This window comes from Oncorhynchus mykiss, chromosome 16 (genome assembly GCF_057628025.1).
Source record: "Oncorhynchus mykiss isolate SJ-2025 chromosome 16, ASM5762802v1, whole genome shotgun sequence".
Lineage (NCBI taxonomy): Eukaryota > Metazoa > Chordata > Actinopteri > Salmoniformes > Salmonidae > Oncorhynchus > Oncorhynchus mykiss.
The window spans coordinates 67,123,674-67,145,000 of NC_143037.1; the positions used below are offsets into that span (position 1 = coordinate 67,123,674).

At 43.5% G+C, this 21,327-nt stretch overlaps 1 protein-coding gene across 1 annotated transcript in view; it reads left to right on the top strand.

The window, feature by feature from the left end:
* Positions 1 to 22: 22 nt before the first annotated feature.
* Positions 23 to 21,327, top strand: part of slc26a6l2 (solute carrier family 26 member 6, like 2) — a 27,966-nt gene continuing 6,661 nt past the window's right edge. The window contains exons 1-8 of the mRNA XM_090203778.1: positions 23 to 550; positions 7,576 to 7,715; positions 8,230 to 8,340; positions 10,118 to 10,458; positions 10,606 to 10,758; positions 17,496 to 17,578; positions 20,546 to 20,693; positions 21,231 to 21,327. The exon at positions 21,231 to 21,327 is cut by the window's right edge and continues 17 nt beyond it. Of these exons, the coding sequence (XP_090059904.1) occupies positions 411 to 550; positions 7,576 to 7,715; positions 8,230 to 8,340; positions 10,118 to 10,458; positions 10,606 to 10,758; positions 17,496 to 17,578; positions 20,546 to 20,693; positions 21,231 to 21,327 (1,213 nt within the window). The 5' untranslated portion in view covers positions 23 to 410. The remainder of the gene's footprint in view (positions 551 to 7,575; positions 7,716 to 8,229; positions 8,341 to 10,117; positions 10,459 to 10,605; positions 10,759 to 17,495; positions 17,579 to 20,545; positions 20,694 to 21,230) is intronic.

Below are 21,327 nucleotides of genomic sequence, written 5' to 3' on the forward strand. Positions count from 1 at the left end.
GAACCCGAAAGATAGTAAAGTTAGACCACACACACTACTGGCTTGGGTGGGGGTGTGAAGTGTTCCCTCATAAGGGCAGGAGAGGACTGTCACTCCCACACTCTGCTAAACTGGATACCAACTGAGACACAGCCAGGAGCGTGGGACTTCTTATTTCATGCTTTTGTAACTCTTATCAGGGTGTTGGACAGTTGTTGGTAATTGGCAGACAACTGTTGTTTTAGACCAAGAGGTTTTTCTCTTTTATGACTAATAGATTTTTAACTTTTTGGACCAACAGTGTTTTTTTCTAAGTAATGTTTTGGAGAGACCTGCACAGTGTTTCAGACTAGTCCAGACAGACAGACAGACAGACACAAAGCAATCAACACAAAGACACTCAGTGTTGGAAGACAGACAGGCAGACAACCATGGGTGTTGAAGAACAGAGAGCTGGGAAGTTTTACGTGGAGAGGGATGTTTTGGACGAGCTTTGCCTTGACCAGGTGGCCCGAAGACGGACACACTCCACCACACCTCCCCTGAAGGAGAGGGTGAAAGATTCCCTCAGGTAAGATATGGTAAAAGAGAAGGAGAGGGAGCAGGAGGGATGGGAGAGGGGGAGGAGGGAGGATAGTGCACGTGGGGAGCAGGAACATGCATCAGTTTCACTATTTGCTGACTAATTCTGCAGATGAATAACATGCATTGACAAAAGCTATTTTGGATGTGTCTGTGTTGATTTCAGTTTACAATTTACTGCCCAGGTTATTTGAGGACAGTTGAGTAAGGCACGTAGATGAGCGTGTGTGTGTGTGTTGTGTGTTTGAATGTGTGATGTGCTCCTTTATATGGTTGCAATGGATGATCTTTCATTATGCAATCCCACTGACGCAGGGAGAGGTAAGATAGAAGCAGAATGAACGAGAGGGACAGTCTGTAGCGGACAGAGAGGGACAGTCTGCAGCGGACAGAGAGGGACAGTCTGTAGCGGACAGAGAGGGACAGTCTGTGTCGGACAGAGAGGGAGAATATTAGAGAGAAAACAGATAGAGGATAAGAGAGAAGGATAATGAGAGGCACAGAGAGAGAAAGAAGAGAACAGATAAAGGTGCAGAAAGATAAGACAGGTCAGCTGTCCATATGAAAAATACTACAGTATACTATGGTCTAAATACTGTAGTAAACCTATATTTGCATACTATAGTTTTCACTGTAGTGCTTTTGCGGAAGTATACTACACTGTAGTGTTTTTTGCTGTAATGTGCTGTAGTATTTTCGCAGACTGTAGTATACTATAGTATTCACTGTAGTGTTTTTGAGGACAAACTAGTATACTATAGTATTCACTGTAGTGTTTTGCAGACTTTACTGTAGTATTCACTGTAGTGTTTTGCAGACTTTACTGTAGTATTCACTGTAGTGTTTTGCAGACTTTACTGTAGTATTCACTGTAGTGTTTTGCAGACTTTACTGTAGTATTCACTGTAGTGTTTTGCAGACTTTACTGTAGTATTTACTGTAGTGTTTTGCAGACTTTACTGTAGTATTTACTGTAGTGTTTTGCAGACTTTACTGTAGTATTCACTGTAGTGTTTTGCAGACTTTACTGTAGTATTTACTGTAGTGTTTTGCAGACTTTACTGTAGTATTCACTGTAGTGTTTTGCAGACTTTACTGTAGTATTCACTGTAGTGTTTTGCAGACTTTACTGTAGTATTCACTGTAGTGTTTTGCAGACTTTACTGTAGTATTCACTGTAGTGTTTTGCAGACTTTACTGTAGTATTCACTGTAGTGTTTTGCAGACTTTACTGTAGTATTTACTGTAGTGTTTTGCCGACTTTACTGTAGTATTCACTGTAGTGTTTTGCAGACTTTACTGTAGTATTCACTGTAGTGTTTTGCAGACTTTACTGTAGTATTCACTGTAGTGTTTTGCAGACTTTACTGTAGTATTCACTGTAGTGTTTTGCAGACTTTACTGTAGTATTCACTGTAGTGTTTTGCAGACTTTACTGTAGTATTCACTGTAGTGTTTTGCAGACTTTACTGTAGTATTCACTGTAGTGTTTTGCAGACTTTACTGTAGTATTCACTGTAGTGTTTTGCAGACTTTACTGTAGTATTTACTGTAGTGTTTTGCAGACTTTACTGTAGTATTCACTGTAGTGTTTTGCAGACTTTACTGTAGTATTCACTGTAGTGTTTTGCAGACTTTACTGTAGTATTCACTGTAGTGTTTTGCAGACTTTACTGTAGTATTCACTGTAGTGTTTTGCAGACTTTACTGTAGTATTCACTGTAGTGTTTTGCAGACTTTACTGTAGTATTCACTGTAGTGTTTTGCAGACTTTACTGTAGTATTCACTGTAGTGTTTTGCAGACTTTACTGTAGTATTCACTGTAGTGTTTTGCAGACTTTACTGTAGTATTCACTGTAGTGTTTTGCAGACTTTACTGTAGTATTTACTGTAGTGTTTTGCAGACGTTAATGTAGTGTTTTGCAGACTTTACTGTAGTGTTCACTGTAGTGTTTTGCAGACTTTACTGTAGTATTCACTGTAGTGTTTTGCAGACTTTACTGTAGTATTTACTGTAGTGTTTTGCAGACGTTAATGTAGTGTTCACTGTAGTGTTTTGCAGACTTTACTGTAGTATTTACTGTAGTGTTTTGCAGACTTTACTGTAGTATTTACTGTAGTGTTTTGCAGACGTTAATGTAGTGTTCACTGTAGTGTTTTGCAGACTTTACTGTAGTATTCACTGTAGTGTTTTGCAGACTTTACTGTAGTATTTACTGTAGTGTTTTGCAGACGTTAATGTAGTGTTCACTGTAGTGTTTTGTGGACTTGACTGTAGTATTTACTGTAGTGTTTTGCAGACTTTACTGTAGTATTCACTGTAGTGTTTTGCAGACTTTACTGTAGTATTCACTGTAGTGTTTTGCAGACTTTACTGTAGTATTTACTGTAGTGTTTTGCAGACGTTAATGTAGTGTTCACTGTAGTGTTTTGTGGACTTGACTGTAGTATTTACTGTAGTGTTTTGCAGACTTTACTGTAGTATTCACTGTAGTGTTTTGCAGACTTTACTGTAGTATTTACTGTAGTGTTTTGCAGACTTTACTGTAGTATTCACTGTAGTGTTTTGCAGACTTTACTGTAGTATTTACTGTAGTGTTTTGCAGACTTTACTGTAGTATTCACTGTAGTGTTTTGCAGACTTTACTGTAGTAATTACTGTAGTGTTTTTTGCTGTAATGTGCTGTAGTATTTTCGCAGACTGTAGTATACTATAGTATTCACTGTAGTGTTTTTACAGACGTTAATGTAGTGTTCACTATATGGTTTTGTGGACTTGACTGTAGTACAGTGTATTACAGTATAAATACTATAGTAATTACTGTAGTGTTATTGCAGGTATTACTTTAGTATTTACTAGTGTTTTATGTTCTATTATCTTTGACATATAAGATAGACCATGAGCAAATACTCCATAAACTGAAGGTAGGACTGGAGTCTGGACAGATAGTTCAACACTTCTGCTCTTTTCCATAACCTGTAAGGAACACAATATATGGTCTATAATTGGCATGTAGGTTTCTTACTTATGGGTGGCACAATTGTGGACATGGGGGATGGGTATGGGTGGAGCATATGCAAATTGAATAATGTAGTATTAGTATAGTTTTAAAAAATATATGTTTTATTGGACATTACCGTAGTATTTACTACAGTGTTTTTGGCAGATAATATTGTAGTATTTAATATAGTATTCTACAGTATACTACAACATTTTATAGTAAGCACTACATGGTTAAGGGATACTACAGTGTGTAGTACAGTATTCTACAGTATATTACAAAATGATATAGTAAGCACTACATGATCAAGGGATACCATGTGACTTACAGTGGCTTGCGAAAGTATTCACCCCCCTTAGCATTTATCCTATTTTGTTGCCTTAAAACCTTAAAACCATTTTATTTTAAACAACATGCCTTCCACTTTGAAGATGCAAAATATTTGTTATTGTGAAACCATCAAGAAATAAGACAGAAAAGCAGAAAACTAGAGCGTGCATAACTATTCACCCCCCCTCCCTTTTGCAGCAATGACAGCTGCAAGACTCTTTGGTTATGTCTCTATAAGCTTGGTACATCTAGCCACTGGGGTTTCTGCCCATTCTTCAAGGCAAAACTGCTCCAGCTCCTTCAAGTTGGATGGGTTCCGCTGGTGTACAGCAATCTTTAAGTCATACCACAGATTCTCAATTGGATTGAGGTCTGGGCTTTGACTAGGCCATTCCAAGACATTTAAATGTTTCCCCTTGCTTTTGCAGTATGCTTAGGGTCATTGTCATGCTGGAAGGTGAACTTCTGTCCCAGTCTCAAATCTCTGAAAGACTGAAAGAGGTTTCCCTCAAGAAATTCCCTGTATTTAGCGCCAACCATCATTGCCAGCAGCATACCACCCTGCACACCACTGCTGGCTTGCTTCTGAAGCTAAGCAGGGTTGGTCCTCGTCAGTTCCTGGATGGGAGGGCCAGTAGGAGGCACTCTTTCCTCTGGTCTAAAGAAATATCCCAATGCCCCAGGGCAGTGATTGGGACACTGCCCTGTGTAGCGTGCTGTCTTTCGGATGGGACGTTAAACAGGTGTCCTGACTCTCTGAGGTCATTAAAGATCCCATGGCACTTATCGTAGGGGTGTTAACCCTGGTGTCCTGGCTAAATTCCCAATCTGGCCCTCAAACCATCATGGTCACCTAATAATCCCCAGTTTACAATTGTCTCATTAATCCCCCCTCCTCTCCCCTGTAACTATTCCCCAGGTCATTGCTGCAAATGAGAACGTGTTCTCAGTCAACTTACCTGGTAAAAAATAATGGACAAATTAAGAATTCCTTCCATTCTGACCAGTTTCCCAGTCCCTGCTGATGAAACACAGCCTGATGCTGCCACCACTATGCTTCACTGTGGGGGTGATGAGAGGTATTGGGTTTGCGCCAGACATAGCATTTTCCTTGATGGCCAAAAAACACAATTTTAGTCTCATCTGACCAGAGTACCTTCTTCCATATGTTTGGGGAATCCCCACATGCCTTTTGGTGAACACCACATGTGTTTGCTTATTTTTTTCTTTAAATTTCTTTGGGATAGGGGGCGGTATTTTGACACCCGGATGAAAAGCATGCCCACAGTAAACCACCTGCTACTCAGACCCAGAAGCTAGGATATGCATATTTGTAGATTTGGATCGAAAACACTCTAAAGTTTCTAAAACTGTTATGTCTGAGTATAACATAACTTACTTGGCTGGCAAAACCCAGAGGACAAACCATCCAGGAAAATCTTTTTGAGTTCACTGTGTTTTCAATTGGTTTTCTATGGCAAACTAGATTTATGAGGCACCTGGTTGCAGTTATGGCCTCCACTAGATGTCAACAGTCTTTAAAAATTGTTTGATGTTTTTCGTTTGAGAAATGAAGAAGTACGGCTATTCAGAATGAGAGTCAAGCCTAGTGGACTCTTTTGTTTGGGGCGCGCGACCTGTAGCTCGCTCCACTTTAATTTTATCTGCTATTGAACACAGTATATTCCGTCTTAAATTGTATTGATTATTTACCTTTTAGGATACCTAAGGATGGATTAGGAAAGTTGTTTGAAATGTTTGGACAAAGTTTACAGGTAACTTATTAGATCATTTGTAGTCATGTTGGGCGAGTTGGAACCGGTGTTTTTCTGAATCAAACTCGCCAAATAAATGGACATTTTGGGGATATAAAAAGGAGTTTATCGAACAAAAGGACCATTTGTGATGTTTCTGGGACATATTGGAGTGCCAACAGAAGAAGATCTTCGAAGGTAAGGCATGAATTATATTGTTATTTCTGACTTTCCTCGCCACCTGCCTGGTTGAAAATGACTGTTATGCATTTGTGTGGTGGGGTGCTGTCCTCAGATAATCGCATGGTTTTCTTCGCCATAAAGCCATTTTGAAATCTGACACCGCGGCTGGATTAACAAGAAGATAAGCTTCATTTTGACATATTGCATGTGTATTTTCAAGAATGATAAATATTTACAATTCTGTAGTTTGAATTTGGAGCCCTGCACTTTCACTGGATGTTGGTCAGGTGGGACGCTAGTGTCCCACCTAGCATATATAGGTATTAAGCAATGGCTTTTTTCTGGCCACTCTTCCGTAATGCCCAGCTCTGTGGAGTGCACGGCTTAATGTCGTCCTATGGACAGATACTCCAAATCTCCACTGTGGAGCTTTTCCACTCCTTCAGCATTATCTTTGGTCTCATTGTTGCCTGGCTGGTTAATGCCCTCCTTGCCTGGTCTGTGAGTTTTGGTGGGCGGCCCTCTCTTGGCAGGTTTGTTGTGGTGCAACATTCTTTCTGTTTTTTAATAATGGATGTAATTGTGCTCCGTGGGATGTTCAAAGTTTCTGATATTTTTTTATTACCAAACCCTGATCTGTACTTCTCCACAACCTGTTTGGAGAGCTCCTTGGTCTTCATAGTGCCGCTTGCTTGGTGGTGCTACTTGCTTGGTGGTGTTGCAGACTCTGGGCCTTTCAGAACAGGTGTACATATACTGAGATCATGTGACACTTAGATCGCAGGTGGACTTTATTTAAATAATTATGTGACTTCTGAAGGTAATTGGTTGCACCAGATCTTATTTAGGGGCTTCATAGCAGAGGGGGTGAATACATACGCACTCACCACTTTTCCCTTTTTTATTTTTTAGAATTTGTAAGTTATTTTTTCAACTTCAACAATTTGGAGTATTTTGTGTATGTCCATTAGATGAAATCCAAATAAAAATCCATTTCAATTACAGGTTGTAATGAAACAAAATAGGAAAAATGCCAAGGGGGTGAATACTTTTGCAAGGCACTGTATCCAGACTGGTCCAGGCCGTGTGACCTATTGAGGCTTGAAGAGAAAAGTTAATCTTCCTCTGGACCTGAGCCCTGATGGCCTCCTGAAACTGAAACATAGGTTAATATTTGGTGACAGTGCGGAACACTATCACAGAGTATGACACTACACTGCCACCAAATATTAACCTATCAGAGAGTATCACACTGCACTTCCACCAAATATTAACCTATCACAGAGTATGACACTGCACTGCCACCAAATATTAATATATCAAGTCAGAAAAAATGAACTCATTAAAAACACAAGACAAAGCCAAGAAAGCTTTAGCTACATAATCCAGATGAACATTCCAAACACAGATTACACCTCTTTTGTTTTCACTGGGCGGATAAACAGAACCGTACAGATAGTTGTCATGGTTTCTCTGTAAACCCCGGTCCTGGAGGGACACAGTGTGTGCAGGTTTTTGTTCCAGCCTAGCTTTAAGTATCCTGGTTAGTTAAATCATATGTGTTGGAGCTGGGCTAGAACAAGACCCTGCACACACTGTGGCGCTTCAGGAGAAGAGTTGCATACCCATGCCCTTTCCACCAACTGTTAAACTCAGCAGACACATTTCAGTTGTCACAAATGGATAACAAAACTCTATTCCTCTTTTCTCCAACTCTCCACGATGCACTCCGCCCTGGTGTCAGGTGTTCCATGCCCAAGCTGAAGCGCTCTGTGCTGAGCACTTTGCCTGTCCTGTCATGGTTGCCACGTTACTCAGTGAGAGACAACGGCCTGGGAGACCTCATCTCTGGCATCAGCGTTGGCATCATGCACCTGCCTCAGGGTCTGTGCTACATCTACTGTCTGACCAAACACACACACACACACAGGGCCCAATCACAGGGTCCAATAACAGGGTCTGATCACAGGGTTCGATCACAGGGCCCGATCACAGGGCCCGATCACAGGGCCTGATCACATGGTCCAGTCACGTGGTCCAGTCACAGGGCCTGATCACATGGTCCAGTCACGTGGTCCAGTCACAGGGCCAGATCACAGGGTCTAATAACAGGGCCGGATCACATGACCCGATCATACCTTGAAATCAGCAATACGTGTAACTCACATGGAAATCTCCCAAATCTCCTGCTAATGGAAAATGACTACATAAATATATTTGATTGATTGATGCCAATGTTTGAGGTATGAAAAAGCCTGATTTACATAAATTGATCTCAAGTTATTGTTTAATCTCTTTGGGCTGTTAAATTCCTAAAAGTTACATGACCTATTTGAGAATATATGATAACTATCTATTTTGTGAAGACTATGAAGACCTTCCTGTAACATTTGCCTAGGTATGGCCTATGCTCTCCTGGCCTCTGTGCCTCCAGTGTTTGGTCTCTACACCTCCTTCTACCCTGTACTGGTCTACTGCATCCTTGGCACCTCCAGACACATCTCCATAGGTAAGACAGAGTGGAGAGAGGAGGAGACAGAGAGAGGGGGAAAGAGAGAGGAGGAGACAGAGAGAGAGGGGAAGAGAGAAGAGGAGACAGAGAGAGAAGGAAAGAGAGAGGAGGAGAAAGAGAGATAGGGAAAGAGAGAGGAGGAGACAGGGAGAGGAGGGGAAAGAGGAGGAGAGAGGAGGAGACAGGGAGAGGAGGGGAAAGAGAGAGGATGAGAAAACTGAGGAGAAAGAGAGAGAGGAAAAGAGAGAGGAGGAGACAGAGAGATGGGGAAAGAGCGAGAGGGAAAGAGAGAGAGAGAGGGAAAGAGAGAGGAGGAGACAGAGGATGAGAGAGGAGGAGAAAGAGGGAGGAGGAGACAGAGAGAGAAGGAAAGAGAAAGGAGGAGAAAGAGAGAGAGGGACAGAGAGAGGAGGAGACAGGGAGAGGAGGGGAAAGAGAGAGAGGGATAGAGAGAGGAGGAGACAGAGAGATGGGGAAAGAGAGAGAGGGAAAGAGAGAGAGGGAAAGAGAGAGGAGGAGACAGGGGAGGAGGAGACAGAGAGAGAGGGAAAGAGAGAGGAGGAGACAGGGAGAGGAGGGGAAAGAGAGCGGACAAGAAAACTGAGGAGAAAGAGAGAGAGGAAAAGAGAGAGGAGGAGACAGAGAGATGAGGGGAAAAGGGAAAGAGAGAGAGGGAAATAGAGAGGAGGAGACAGATAGAGGAGAAAGAGAGGAGAAAGTGAGAGGAGAAAGCCAGAGAGGGAAAAAGAGAGGAGGAGAGAGGAGGAGAAAGAGAGAGAGGGAAAGAGAGAGGAGGAGACAGGGAGAGATTGAAAGAAAGAGGAGGAGAAAGAGAGAGGAGGAGACAGAGAGAAGAGGAGAAAGAGGGAAAGAGAGCGGAGGAGAAAGAGAGAGGAGGAGACAGAGAGAGAAAGAGAAAGAGGGAAAGAGAGAGGAGGAGAAAGAGAGAGGAGGGGACAGAGAGAGGAGAAAGAGAGGAGAAAGTGAGAGGAGAAAGCGAGAGAGGGAAAAAGAGAGGAGGAGAAAGAGAGAGGGAGACTGTTACAGGAATAATATTCCTCTGTTTTAATACACAATTGAAATTAAACACTCTGTCAATTCATAAGAATTTGTAAGGCTCTTATTTGTATAAAATGGACAGAGACCAGTCTTAAAGTCAATCAGCAGCTTTTATTCTCGAGAGTACTGCCCATTATACATTTTACCACAGGTTATAAACTGAAAATGACGTCATTAGTTTTAGTACTAGCCCGTGTCATCTCCGCTCCGGTACAATGGCTGTATGGTTCTCACATCGTCTCTCCCTATTAAGATAATTTATGAACAGAGCCAAGGTCTGCCTGTGTAGATAAGCATTCTAGCCAGTCTGGCTATAAGTTCATTAATTTCTACCAAGGAACAGACAGTCATTGTTCTAATTCTTGATTATATTTACACACATTATATTCAGTACTAGGATTATAAAGAAAATTCATACATATACAGTAATATAATAGTATTCTGATTAGTCAGTCCTGATTGAAATGTATACATAATTAGTCATTATTGATACAAATTCCCTTAACAGAGACAGAGAGATGAGGAGAAAGAGAGAGGAGAAGCCAGAGGTGGGGACAGAGAGAGGAGAAAGAGGAGGAGAAAGAGAGAGGAGAAAGGAGGAGAATGAGAGAAAGGAGGAGAAAGAGAGAGAGGGAGAAAGACTTTAGAGAGTGAATGTTTTAATATCATTGGTCTGAGGAATAATGAGTTTCACTAAGGCGGTGTTTTTCCTCAGGAACGTTTGCTGTGATCAGCATCATGATAGGCAGTGTGACAGAGAGGCTGGCCCCAGACAGTGACTTCACATTCCTGAATGGAACCAACGGGACAGCAGTTCTGGATGTGACAGCCCGTGACGCCTACAGAGTTCAGATAGCAGCCAGCACCACTGTACTGAGTGGGCTCTTTCAGGTCCTGTTGGGCATGGTGCGGTTTGGTTTCGTGGTGACGTACCTTTCGGAGCCCCTGGTACGTGGCTACACAACAGGAGCAGCTACACACGTGGTCGTCTCACAACTCAAATACATCTTTGGTATCCACCCTGCACGCTTCTCCGGACCACTGTCTCAGGTCTATGTGAGTACACACAACACATCCACACTCAAGCACACAGACACACACGCACACCGACACAGACAGATGTGACAAAGTTGTACAAGTTTTCCACCTAGTGGATGCAGGCAATAACAGTCTGACTGTCCATCTCTCTCTCTCTCTCTCTAGATCCTAATAGACATCTGTAGACATCTGCCAGAGACTAACATTGGGGCCCTGGTGGTTAGTCTAGTGGCCTTGGTGGTCCTCATAGTGGTCAAAGAACTCAACTCCTGTTATGAGAAGAAACTACCTCTGCCTATTCCCATAGAACTCATAGTGGTAAGTCCTCCATACCTAATCGCTCTCTGTGTCATTAGACACACAATCATTGATTGATTGACTGATTGATTGATTGAGTTTATTAGATCATTACAAGTAGAAGGCTGCGTCAGAGACAACATTACATACAGTCTTTTCCTTCCTCCTGTCAAGTCTTTTCCTTCCTCCTGTCAAGTCTTTTCCTTCCTCCTGTCAAGTCTTTTCCTTCCTCCTGTCAAGTCTTTTCCTTCCTCCTGTCAAGTCTTTTCTATCCTCCTGTCAAGTCTTTTCTATCCTCCTGACAAGTCTTTTCTATCCTCCTGTCAAGTCTTTTCTATCCTCCTGTCAAGTCTTTTCTATCCTCCTGTCAAGTCTTTTCTATCCTCCTGTCAAGTCTTTTCTATCCTCCTGTCAAGTCTTTTCTATCCTCCTGTCAAGTCTTTTCTATCCTCCTGTCAAGTCTTTTCTATCCTCCTGTCAAGTCTTTTCTATCCTCCTGTCAAGTCTTTTCTATCCTCCTGTCGTCTTTTCTATCCTCCTGTCAAGTCTTTTCCTTCCTCCTGTCAAGTCTTTTCCTTCCTCCTGTCAAGTCTTTTCCTTCATCCTGTCAAGTCTTTTCTATCCTCCTGTCAAGTCTTTTCTATCCTCCTGTCAAGTCTTTTCTATCCTCCTGTCGTCTTTTCTATCCTCCTGTCAAGACTTTTCTATCCTCCTGTCAAGTCTTTTCCTTCCTTCTGTCAAGTCTTTTCTATCCTCCTGTCAAGTCTTTTCCTTCCTCCTGTCAAGTATTTTCTATCCTCCTGTCAAGTCTTTCCCTTCCTTCTGTCAAGTCTTTTCTATCCTCCTGTCGTCTTTTCTATCCTCCTGTCAAGTCTTTTCCTTCCTCCTGTCAAGTCTTTTCCTTCCTCCTGTCAAGTCTTTTCCTTCCTCCTGTCAAGTCTTTTCTATCCTCCTGTCAAGTCTTTTCTATCCTCCTGTCAAGTCTTTTCTATCCTCATGTCAAGTCTTTTCTATGCTCCTGTCAAGTCTTTTCCTACCTCCTGTCAAGTCTTTTCTATCCTCCTGTCAAGTCTTTTCTATCCACCTGTCAAGTCTTTTCTATCCTCCTGTCAAGTCTTTTCTATCCTCCTGTCAAGTCTTTTCTATCCTCCTGTCGTCTTTTCTATCCTCCTGTCAAGTCTTTTCCTTCCTCCTGTCAAGTCTTTTCCTTCCTCCTGTCAAGTTTTCCTTCATCCTGTCAAGTCTTTTCTATCCTCCTGTCAAGTCTTTTCTATCCTCCTGTCAAGTCTTTTCTATCCTGTCAAGTCTTTTCTATCCTCCTGTCGTCTTTTCTATCATCCTGTCAAGTCTTTTCCTTCCTCCTGTCAAGTATTTTCTATCCTCCTGTCAAGTCTTTTCTATCCTCCTGTCAAGTCTTTTCTATCCTCCTGTCAAGTCTTTTCTATCCTCCTGTCAAGTCTTTTCTATCCTCCTGTCAAGTCTTTTCTATCCTCCTGTCGTCTTTTCTATCCTCCTGTCAAGTCTTTTCCTTCCTCCTGTCAAGTCTTTTCCTTCCTCCTGTCAAGTCTTTTCCTTCATCCTGTCAAGTCTTTTCTATCCTCCTGTCAAGTCTTTTCTATCCTCCTGTCAAGTCTTTTCTATCCTCCTGTCGTCTTTTCTATCCTCCTGTCAAGACTTTTCTATCCTCCTGTCAAGTCTTTTCCTTCCTTCTGTCAAGTCTTTTCTATCCTCCTGTCAAGTCTTTTCCTTCCTCCTGTCAAGTATTTTCTATCCTCCTGTCAAGTCTTTCCCTTCCTTCTGTCAAGTCTTTTCTATCCTCCTGTCGTCTTTTCTATCCTCCTGTCAAGTCTTTTCCTTCCTCCTGTCAAGTCTTTTCCTTCCTCCTGTCAAGTCTTTTCCTTCCTCCTGTCAAGTCTTTTCTATCCTCCTGTCAAGTCTTTTCTATCCTCCTGTCAAGTCTTTTCTATCCTCATGTCAAGTCTTTTCTATGCTCCTGTCAAGTCTTTTCCTACCTCCTGTCAAGTCTTTTCTATCCTCCTGTCAAGTCTTTTCTATCCACCTGTCAAGTCTTTTCTATCCTCCTGTCAAGTCTTTTCTATCCTCCTGTCAAGTCTTTTCTATCCTCCTGTCGTCTTTTCTATCCTCCTGTCAAGTCTTTTCCTTCCTCCTGTCAAGTCTTTTCCTTCCTCCTGTCAAGTTTTCCTTCATCCTGTCAAGTCTTTTCTATCCTCCTGTCAAGTCTTTTCTATCCTCCTGTCAAGTCTTTTCTATCCTGTCAAGTCTTTTCTATCCTCCTGTCGTCTTTTCTATCATCCTGTCAAGTCTTTTCCTTCCTCCTGTCAAGTATTTTCTATCCTCCTGTCAAGTCTTTTCCTTCCTCCTGTCAAGTCTTTTCTATCCTCCTGTCAAGTCTTTTCCTTCCTCCTGTCAAGTCTTTTCTATCCTCCTGTCGTCTTTTCCTTCCTCCTGTCAAGTCTTTTCCTTCCTCCTGTCAAGTCTTTTCTATCCTCCTGTCAAGTCTTTTCTATCCTCCTGTCAAGTCTTTTCCTTCCTCCTGTCAAGTCTTTTCTATCCTCCTGTCAAGTCTTTTCTATCCTCCTGTCAAGTCTTTTCTATCCTCCTGTCAAGTCTTTTCTATGCTCCTGTCAAGTCTTTTCTATCCTCCTGTCAAGTCTTTTCTATCCTCCTGTCAAGTCTTTTCTATCATCCTGTCAAGTCTTTTATATCCTCCTGTCAAGTCTTTTCCTTCCTCCTGTCAAGTCTTTTCCTTCCTCCTGTCAAGTCTTTTCTATCCTCCTGTCAAGTCTTTTCTATCCTCCTGTCAAGTCTTTTCCTTCCTCCTGTCAAGTCTTTTCTATCCTCCTGTCAAGTCTTTTCTATCCTCCTGTCAAGTCTTTTCTATCCTCATGTCAAGTCTTTTCTATGCTCCTGTCAAGTCTTTTCCTACCTCCTGTCAAGTCTTTTCTATCCTCCTGTCAAGTCTTTTCTATCCTCCTGTCAAGTCTTTTCTATCCTCCTGTCAAGTCTTTTCTATCCTCCTGTCAAGTCTTTTCTATCCTCCTGTCGTCTTTTCTATCCTCCTGTCAAGTCTTTTCCTTCCTCCTGTCAAGTCTTTTCCTTCCTCCTGTCAAGTTTTCCTTCATCCTGTCAAGTCTTTTCTATCCTCCTGTCAAGTCTTTTCTATCCTCCTGTCAAGTCTTTTCTATCCTGTCAAGTCTTTTCTATCCTCCTGTCGTCTTTTCTATCCTCCTGTCAAGTCTTTTCCTTCCTCCTGTCAAGTCTTTTCCTTCCTCCTGTCAAGTTTTCCTTCATCCTGTCAAGTCTTTTCTATCCTCCTGTCAAGTCTTTTCTATCCTCCTGTCAAGTCTTTTCTATCCTGTCAAGTCTTTTCTATCCTCCTGTCGTCTTTTCTATCCTCCTGTCAAGTCTTTTCCTTCCTCCTGTCAAGTATTTTCTATGCTCCTGTCAAGTCTTTTCTATCCTCCTGTCAAGTCTTTTCTATCCTCCTGTCAAGTCTTTTCTATCATCCTGTCAAGTCTTTTATATCCTCCTGTCAAGTCTTTTCCTTCCTCCTGTCAAGTCTTTTCCTTCCTCCTGTCAAGTCTTTTCTATCCTCCTGTCAAGTCTTTTCTATCCTCCTGTCAAGTCTTTTCCTTCCTCCTGTCAAGTCTTTTCTATCCTCCTGTCAAGTCTTTTCTATCCTCCTGTCAAGTCTTTTCTATCCTCATGTCAAGTCTTTTCTATGCTCCTGTCAAGTCTTTTCCTACCTCCTGTCAAGTCTTTTCTATCCTCCTGTCAAGTCTTTTCTATCCTCCTGTCAAGTCTTTTCTATCCTCCTGTCAAGTCTTTTCTATCCTCCTGTCAAGTCTTTTCTATCCTCCTGTCGTCTTTTCTATCCTCCTGTCAAGTCTTTTCCTTCCTCCTGTCAAGTCTTTTCCTTCCTCCTGTCAAGTTTTCCTTCATCCTGTCAAGTCTTTTCTATCCTCCTGTCAAGTCTTTTCTATCCTCCTGTCAAGTCTTTTCTATCCTGTCAAGTCTTTTCTATCCTCCTGTCGTCTTTTCTATCCTCCTGTCAAGTCTTTTCTATCCTGTCAAGTCTTTTCTATCCTCCTGTCGTCTTTTCTATCCTCCTGTCAAGTCTTTTCCTTCCTCCTGTCAAGTATTTTCTATCCTCCTGTCAAGTCTTTTCCTTCCTCCTGTCAAGTCTTTTCTATCCTCCTGTCAAGTCTTTTCCTTCCTCCTGTCAAGTCTTTTCTATCCTCCTGTCGTCTTTTCCTTCCTCCTGTCAAGTCTTTTCCTTCCTCCTGTCAAGTCTTTTCTATCCTCCTGTCAAGTCTTTTCTATCCTCCTGTCAAGTCTTTTCCTTCCTCCTGTCAAGTCTTTTCTATCCTCCTGTCAAGTCTTTTCTATCCTCCTGTCAAGTCTTTTCTATCCTCCTGTCAAGTCTTTTCTATGCTCCAGTCAAGTCTTTTCTATCCTCCTGTCAAGTCTTTTCTATCCTCCTGTCAAGTCTTTTCTATCCTCCTGTCAAGTCTTTTATATCCTCCTGTCAAGTCTTTTCCTTCCTCCTGTCAAGTCTTTTCCTTCCTCCTGTCAAGTCTTTTCTATCCTCCTGTCAAGTCTTTTCTATCCTCCTGTCAAGTCTTTTCCTTCCTCCTGTCAAGTCTTTTCTATCCTCCTGTCAAGTCTTTTCTATCCTCCTGTCAAGTCTTTTCTATCCTCCTGTCAAGTCTTTTCTATGCTCCTGTCAAGTCTTTTCTATCCTCCTGTCAAGTCTTTTCTATCCTCCTGTCAAGTCTTTTCTATCCTCCTGTCAAGTCTTTTCTATGCTCCTGTCAAGTCTTTTCTATCCTCCTGTCAAGTCTTTTCTATCCTCCTGTCAAGTCTTTTCTATCCTCCTGTCAAGTCTTTTCTATCCTCCTGTCAAGTCTTTTCCTTCCTCCTGTCAAGTCTTTTCCTTCCTCCTGTCAAGTCTTTTCTATCCTCCTGTCAAGTCTTTTCTATCCTCCTGTCAAGTCTTTTCTATCCTCCTGTCAAGTCTTTTCTATCCTCCTGTCAAGTCTTTTCTATCCTCCTGTCAAGTCTTTTCTATCCTCCTGACAAGTCTTTTCTGTCCTCCTGTCAAGTCTTTTCTATCCTCCTGTCAAGTCTTTTCTATCCTCCTGTCAAGTCTTTTCTATCCTCCTGTCAAGTCTTTTCTATCCTCCTGTCAAGTCTTTTCTATCCTCCTGACAAGTCTTTTCTATCCTCCTGACAAGTCTTTTCTATCCTCCTGTCAAGTCTTTTCTATCCTCCTGTCAAGTCTTTTCTATCCTCCTGTCAAGTATTTTCTATCCTCCTGTCAAGTCTTTTCTATCCTCCTGTCAAGTCTTTTCTATCCTCCTGTCAAGTCTTTTCTATCCTCCTGACAAGTCTTTTCTATCCTCCTGTCAAGTCTTTTCCTTCCTCCTGTCGTCTTTTCCTTCCTCCTGTCAAGTCTTTTCTATCCTCCTGTCAAGTCTTTTCTGTCCTCCTGTCAAGTCTTTTCTATCCTCCTGTCAAGTCTTTTCTATCCTCCTGTCAAGTCTTTTCTATCCTCCTGTCAAGTCTTTTCTGTCCTCCTGTCAAGTCTTTTCTGTCCTCCTGTCAAGTCTTTTCTATCCTCCTGTCAAGTCTTTTCTATGCTCCTGTCAAGTCTTTTCTATCCTCCTGTCAAGTCTTTTCTGTCCTCCTGTCAAGTCTTTTCTGTCCTCCTGTCAAGTCTTTTCTGTCCTCCTGTCAAGTCTTTTCTGTCCTCCTGTCAAGTCTTTTCCTTCCTCCTGTCAAGTCTTTTCTGTCCTCCTGTCAAGTCTTTTCTATCCTCCTGTCAATTCTTTTCTGTCCTCCTGTCAAGTCTTTTCTGTCCTCCTGTCAAGTCTTTTCCTTCCTCCTGTCAAGTCTTTTCTGTCCTCCTGTCAAGTCTTTTCTATCCTCCTGTCAAGTCTTTTCTGTCCTCCTGTCAAGTCTTTTCTGTCCTCCTGTCAAGTCTTTGCTATCCTCCTGTCAAGTCTTTTCTATCCTCCTGTCAAGTCTTTTCTATCCTCCTGTCAAGTCTTTTCCTTCCTCCTGTCAAGTCTTTTCCTTCCTCCTGTCAAGTCTTTTCTATCCTCCTGTCAAGTCTTTTCTATCCTCCTGTCAAGTCTTTTCCTTCCTCCTGTCAAGTCTTTTCCTCCTCTTTCTCTCTTTTGGTCCGTTGAACATATGTGTTGTAATGAAAGCCACTAGAGGGCACCCTGTCATCATGGCTGATATCTATAAGGAGCGTAACAGAACACAGTGTCTTCTCATCCTGTTAAACATTTTGAGAGGAAGTCTATCTTATTCTCAGTTTAATGATCCAGATTTTTGTTGTGATATCATCAATTAGATTCAGTTGGAAGCTCTTGGTACATCTCAAAGGGTTAATATTCTACCCAGTTAGTGTGTTTTCCTCCAGTTCATGGTAGTGCTTGGTTTCTCATTGATCCAATAAAATGTTCTCAAGTGATGAGCTCTGTTCAATGATTGGCCTGTGTTTCTGCTTGAATTCCAAACCCACACAGGGTCTGTGATAATGATTTACTCACAATTACACACATGCATGCATTTAAGTTCCTACACGTGCAAACAACAGCAGATGCTTTGTTTTTGTGAGCATGGCAACCTATATATGTGTGTGTGTGTGTGTGTGTGTGTGTGTGTGTGTGTGTGTGTGTGTGTGTGTGTGTGTGTGTGTGTGTGTGTGTGTGTGTGTGTTACAGATCGTAGCAGCAACACTCATCTCCTACTACGGTAACCTGAACAGCCAATACGACGTGGCCGTGGTTGGAGAGATCCCCAGAGGGTGAGTGTTTATGTGTGTGTGTGTGTGTGTGTGTGTGTGTGTGTCAGTAGCTATAGGTTGTTGACTGTGACCTGGTCTGTTGGGGCAGAGTGCTCTCCTGGTCAAGGTTACACTCAGAACAACATAAGGAGGGGCAAGGACAGAAAGTATCGGAGGGTGATATCAAACATAACCTACAATTTCAAATCGATTCAATTTAGATTTTTTTGTATGTGGCCTACACACAATACCCCGTAATGTCAAAGTGGAATTATGTTTTTCAAATTGTTTTCAAATTAATACAATTTTAAAAAGCTGAAATGTATTGAGTCAATAAGTATTCGACCCCTTAGTTATGGCAAGCCTAAATAGCCTACTGGCTCCCCAGTGGCTGGGCCTGGCTCCCCAGTGGTTGAACCTGGCTCCCCAGTGGCTGGGCCTGGCTCCCCAGTGGCTGGGCCTGGATCCCCAGTGGCTGGGCCTGGCTCCCCAGTGGTTGAGCCTGGCTCCCCAGTGGCTGGGCCTGGATCCCCAGTGGCTGGGCCTGGCTCCCCAGTGGCTGGGCCTGGCTCCCCAGTGGCTGGGCCTGGATCCCCAGTGGCTGGGCCTGGCTCCCCAGTGGTTGAGCCTGGCTCCCCAGTGGCTGGGCCTGGCTCCCCAGTGGCTGGGCCTGGCTCCTCAGTGGCTGGGCCTGGCTCCCAGGTGGCTGGGCCTGGCTCCCCAGTGGCTGGGCCTGGCTCCCCAGTGGTTGGGCCTGGCTCCCCAGTGGTTGGGCCTGGCTCCCCAGTGGCTGGGCCTGGCTCCCCAGTGGCTGGGCCTGGCTCCCCAGTGGTTGAGCCTGAATGCCCTCCAAGGCTTACCCTGGGCAGCACCACTGCCCAGTCATGTGAAATCCATAGATTAGGGCCTTGGATAATATTTGAAATAGACTGATTTCCTTATATGAACTGTAACTCAGTAAAATCTTTGAAATGATTGCATGTTGTGTTGATATTTTTGTTCAGGATAAATTTGATATTTCTGTACTTTACTATAATTTTTTGGCAAAAATCTCTAAAAACATGTTTTCACTTTGTCATTATGGGGTATTGTGTGTAAAAAATATATTTAATAAATGTTGAATTCATGCTGTAACACAACAACATGTGGAATAAGTGAAGGGGTATGAATACTTTGTGAAGGTACTTTAGCTCATTGAGAAGGAGTCATCCTAGAGCAGGGATGGACAACTTTGATAGGGTGGGGGCTGAACTCATCATGAGGGACCACAAAGGCTAATGGGGCTGTGTACCCACCCACATCCATACCCACACATGTAGTTAGAGCCGGCCCTAGCCTTTTGGGGACATTTAGGATAATGCGTATTAGCTGATTTGGTCTTCAGATTGCTGGACTGCCAAAGACCAAAGCCAAGCAGTCGCTAATTCTATTGATCCAGGTCAGCTGTTGTAGGCATCTTATCGGTATTGAACTTGATCAAGTTGTCAACGGTTTACTTTAAATTTATCATTTCATTCTTTCAAATGTAAAACCCTTTTCTTTATAACGATGTTTTACCTCCAGTAGCCTACAAGTACATCATCACTTGGTTTACCGTCTATCAATTAGGTTCATTTGAGTCATTATCACAATACCTGTGCATTGTTATGGAATGAAATACCTTCAAGTGATTATTTGTTTGGCTAATCATCTCTACATAATCTTTGGATGCTGACTAACGAAGGTAGTTTTCTACCCTCCTGCCTCAACAGACAGCACCCTCGTCGCTGTTTACACAGCCAGTGTTTGAAAGACCAGGCACCTGCACTGTATGACCTCTAATATGTGGTCCGGGGCATCCTAATGATTAACTCTAGAATATTATTCATTGTATATGGGTCATTGAGTGTGTGTACATTTGTTACGACACCTGTTACCACTGTTGAAGGACCTAGAGGACCATCAGCGGCAGGAATCAAGGGGATTTGTTGGGGATAATGGAGGAAGGGGTCTGGACAGGGGCAGTAATGGATGAGGGGTCTGAGCAGGGGCAGTAATGGAGGAAGGGGTCTGAGCAGGGGCAGTAATGGGGGAGGGGTCTGAGCAGGGGCAGTAATGGAGGAGGGGTCTGAGCAGGGGCAGTAATGGAGGAAGGGGTCTGGACAGGGGCAGTAATGGAGGAAGGGGTCTGAGCAGGGGCAGTAATGGAGGAAGGGGTCTGGACAGGGGCAGTAATGGAGGAAGGGGTCTGAGCAGGGGCAGTAATGGAGGAAGGGGTCTGGACAGGGGCAGTAATGGAGGAAGGGGTCTGAGCAGGGGCAGTAATGGAGCAGGGGCAGTAATGGAGGAAGGGGCAGTAATGGAGGAAGGGATCTGAGCAGGGGCAGTAATGGAGGAAGGGTCTGGACAGGGGCAGTAATGAAGGAAGGGGTCTGGACCGGGGAAGTAATGGAGGAAGGGGTCTGAGCAGGGGCAGTAATGGAGGAAGGGGTCTGAGCAGGGGCAGTAATGGAGGAAGAGGTCTGGACAGGGGGCAGTAATGGAGGAGGGGTCTGAGCAGGGGAAGTAATGGAGGAAGGGGTCTGGACAGGGGCACTTCCCCTCAACTCTCTCCTCACTATCCCTCTCCCCTTTGTCCCGCCTCTCCTCCCTCTCTTCCTCTCCTCTCTCCTCTTTCCCCCTATTCTCTCTCCTCCCTCTCCTCTCTCTCCCCTGTTCTCCCTCTCCCCTGTCCTCTCTCCTCCTTCTCCTCTATCCTCTTTCCCCCTCTCCTCCCTCCTTCCTTCCTCTCCCTCTCCTCAATCCTCTCCTCCCTTTCTCCCTCTCCTTCCTCTCTCCCTCTCCTCTCTCTCCTCCCTCTCCCCCTCTTCTCTCTCTTCCATCTCCCCCTCTCACCTCTCCTCTCCCCCTCCTCTCTCCTCCCTCTCCCCCTCTCCATCTGTCCTCCTTCTCCCTCTGTCCCTCCTCCTCTCTATTTGACCTTTCCCTCCTCTTCCTCTTCATCCCTAGGCTGAAGTCTCCCAGTCTACCTGACGCCAGTCTGTGGGGTACGGTGGTTGGTGATGCGTTTGCTGTGGCCATAGTGGGTTATGCCATAAACATCTCCTTGGGCAAAACCTTCGGCCTGAAACACGGCTACAAGGTGGACAGCAACCAGGTGGGACACACACACACACAGTTATGCAGGTAGGCAGGGGTATGCTTGAGGTTGTTCTGCTCTGGAGAGAGACAGCTCTCTGGTCCTGATTGTTTAATGGCCGACACGCTCTGCTCAGTCAAGCACAGATGTAGGATCTTAGTTTAAGCCAGTTTGTGAATTATTATGCAGATTATAATTCATGGATAGTTTTTTATAGGAGTTAATACATTTTATGTTAGGTCAAATCAAATCTGAAATTTTAAAGAGGAAATTTAAAACTTTAGAAGCTTTTTAAACCTTGAATGCACTACAAGTTTGCATTTCCTGTTTGCCAGGAACATTTTTATGCTAGGACTTATTTACATGTGGTGGTCAAATGATGGTCATTAGTGCATTCTCTGGCATCTGCATACCTCTCATCTTATCTCTCTCTCTCTCTCTCTTTCTCTCTCTCGCTCTCTCTCTCTCTCTCCCTCTCTCTCTCTCTCTCTCTCTCTCTCTCTCCCTCTCTCTCTCTCTCTCCCTCTCTCTCTCTCTCTCTCTCTCTCTCTCTAGGAGCTGGTGGCTCTGGGTCTCAGTAACACAGTGGGAGGATTCTTCCAATGCTACTCTGTCACCTCTTCTATGTCCCGTAGCCTCATCCAGGAGAGCA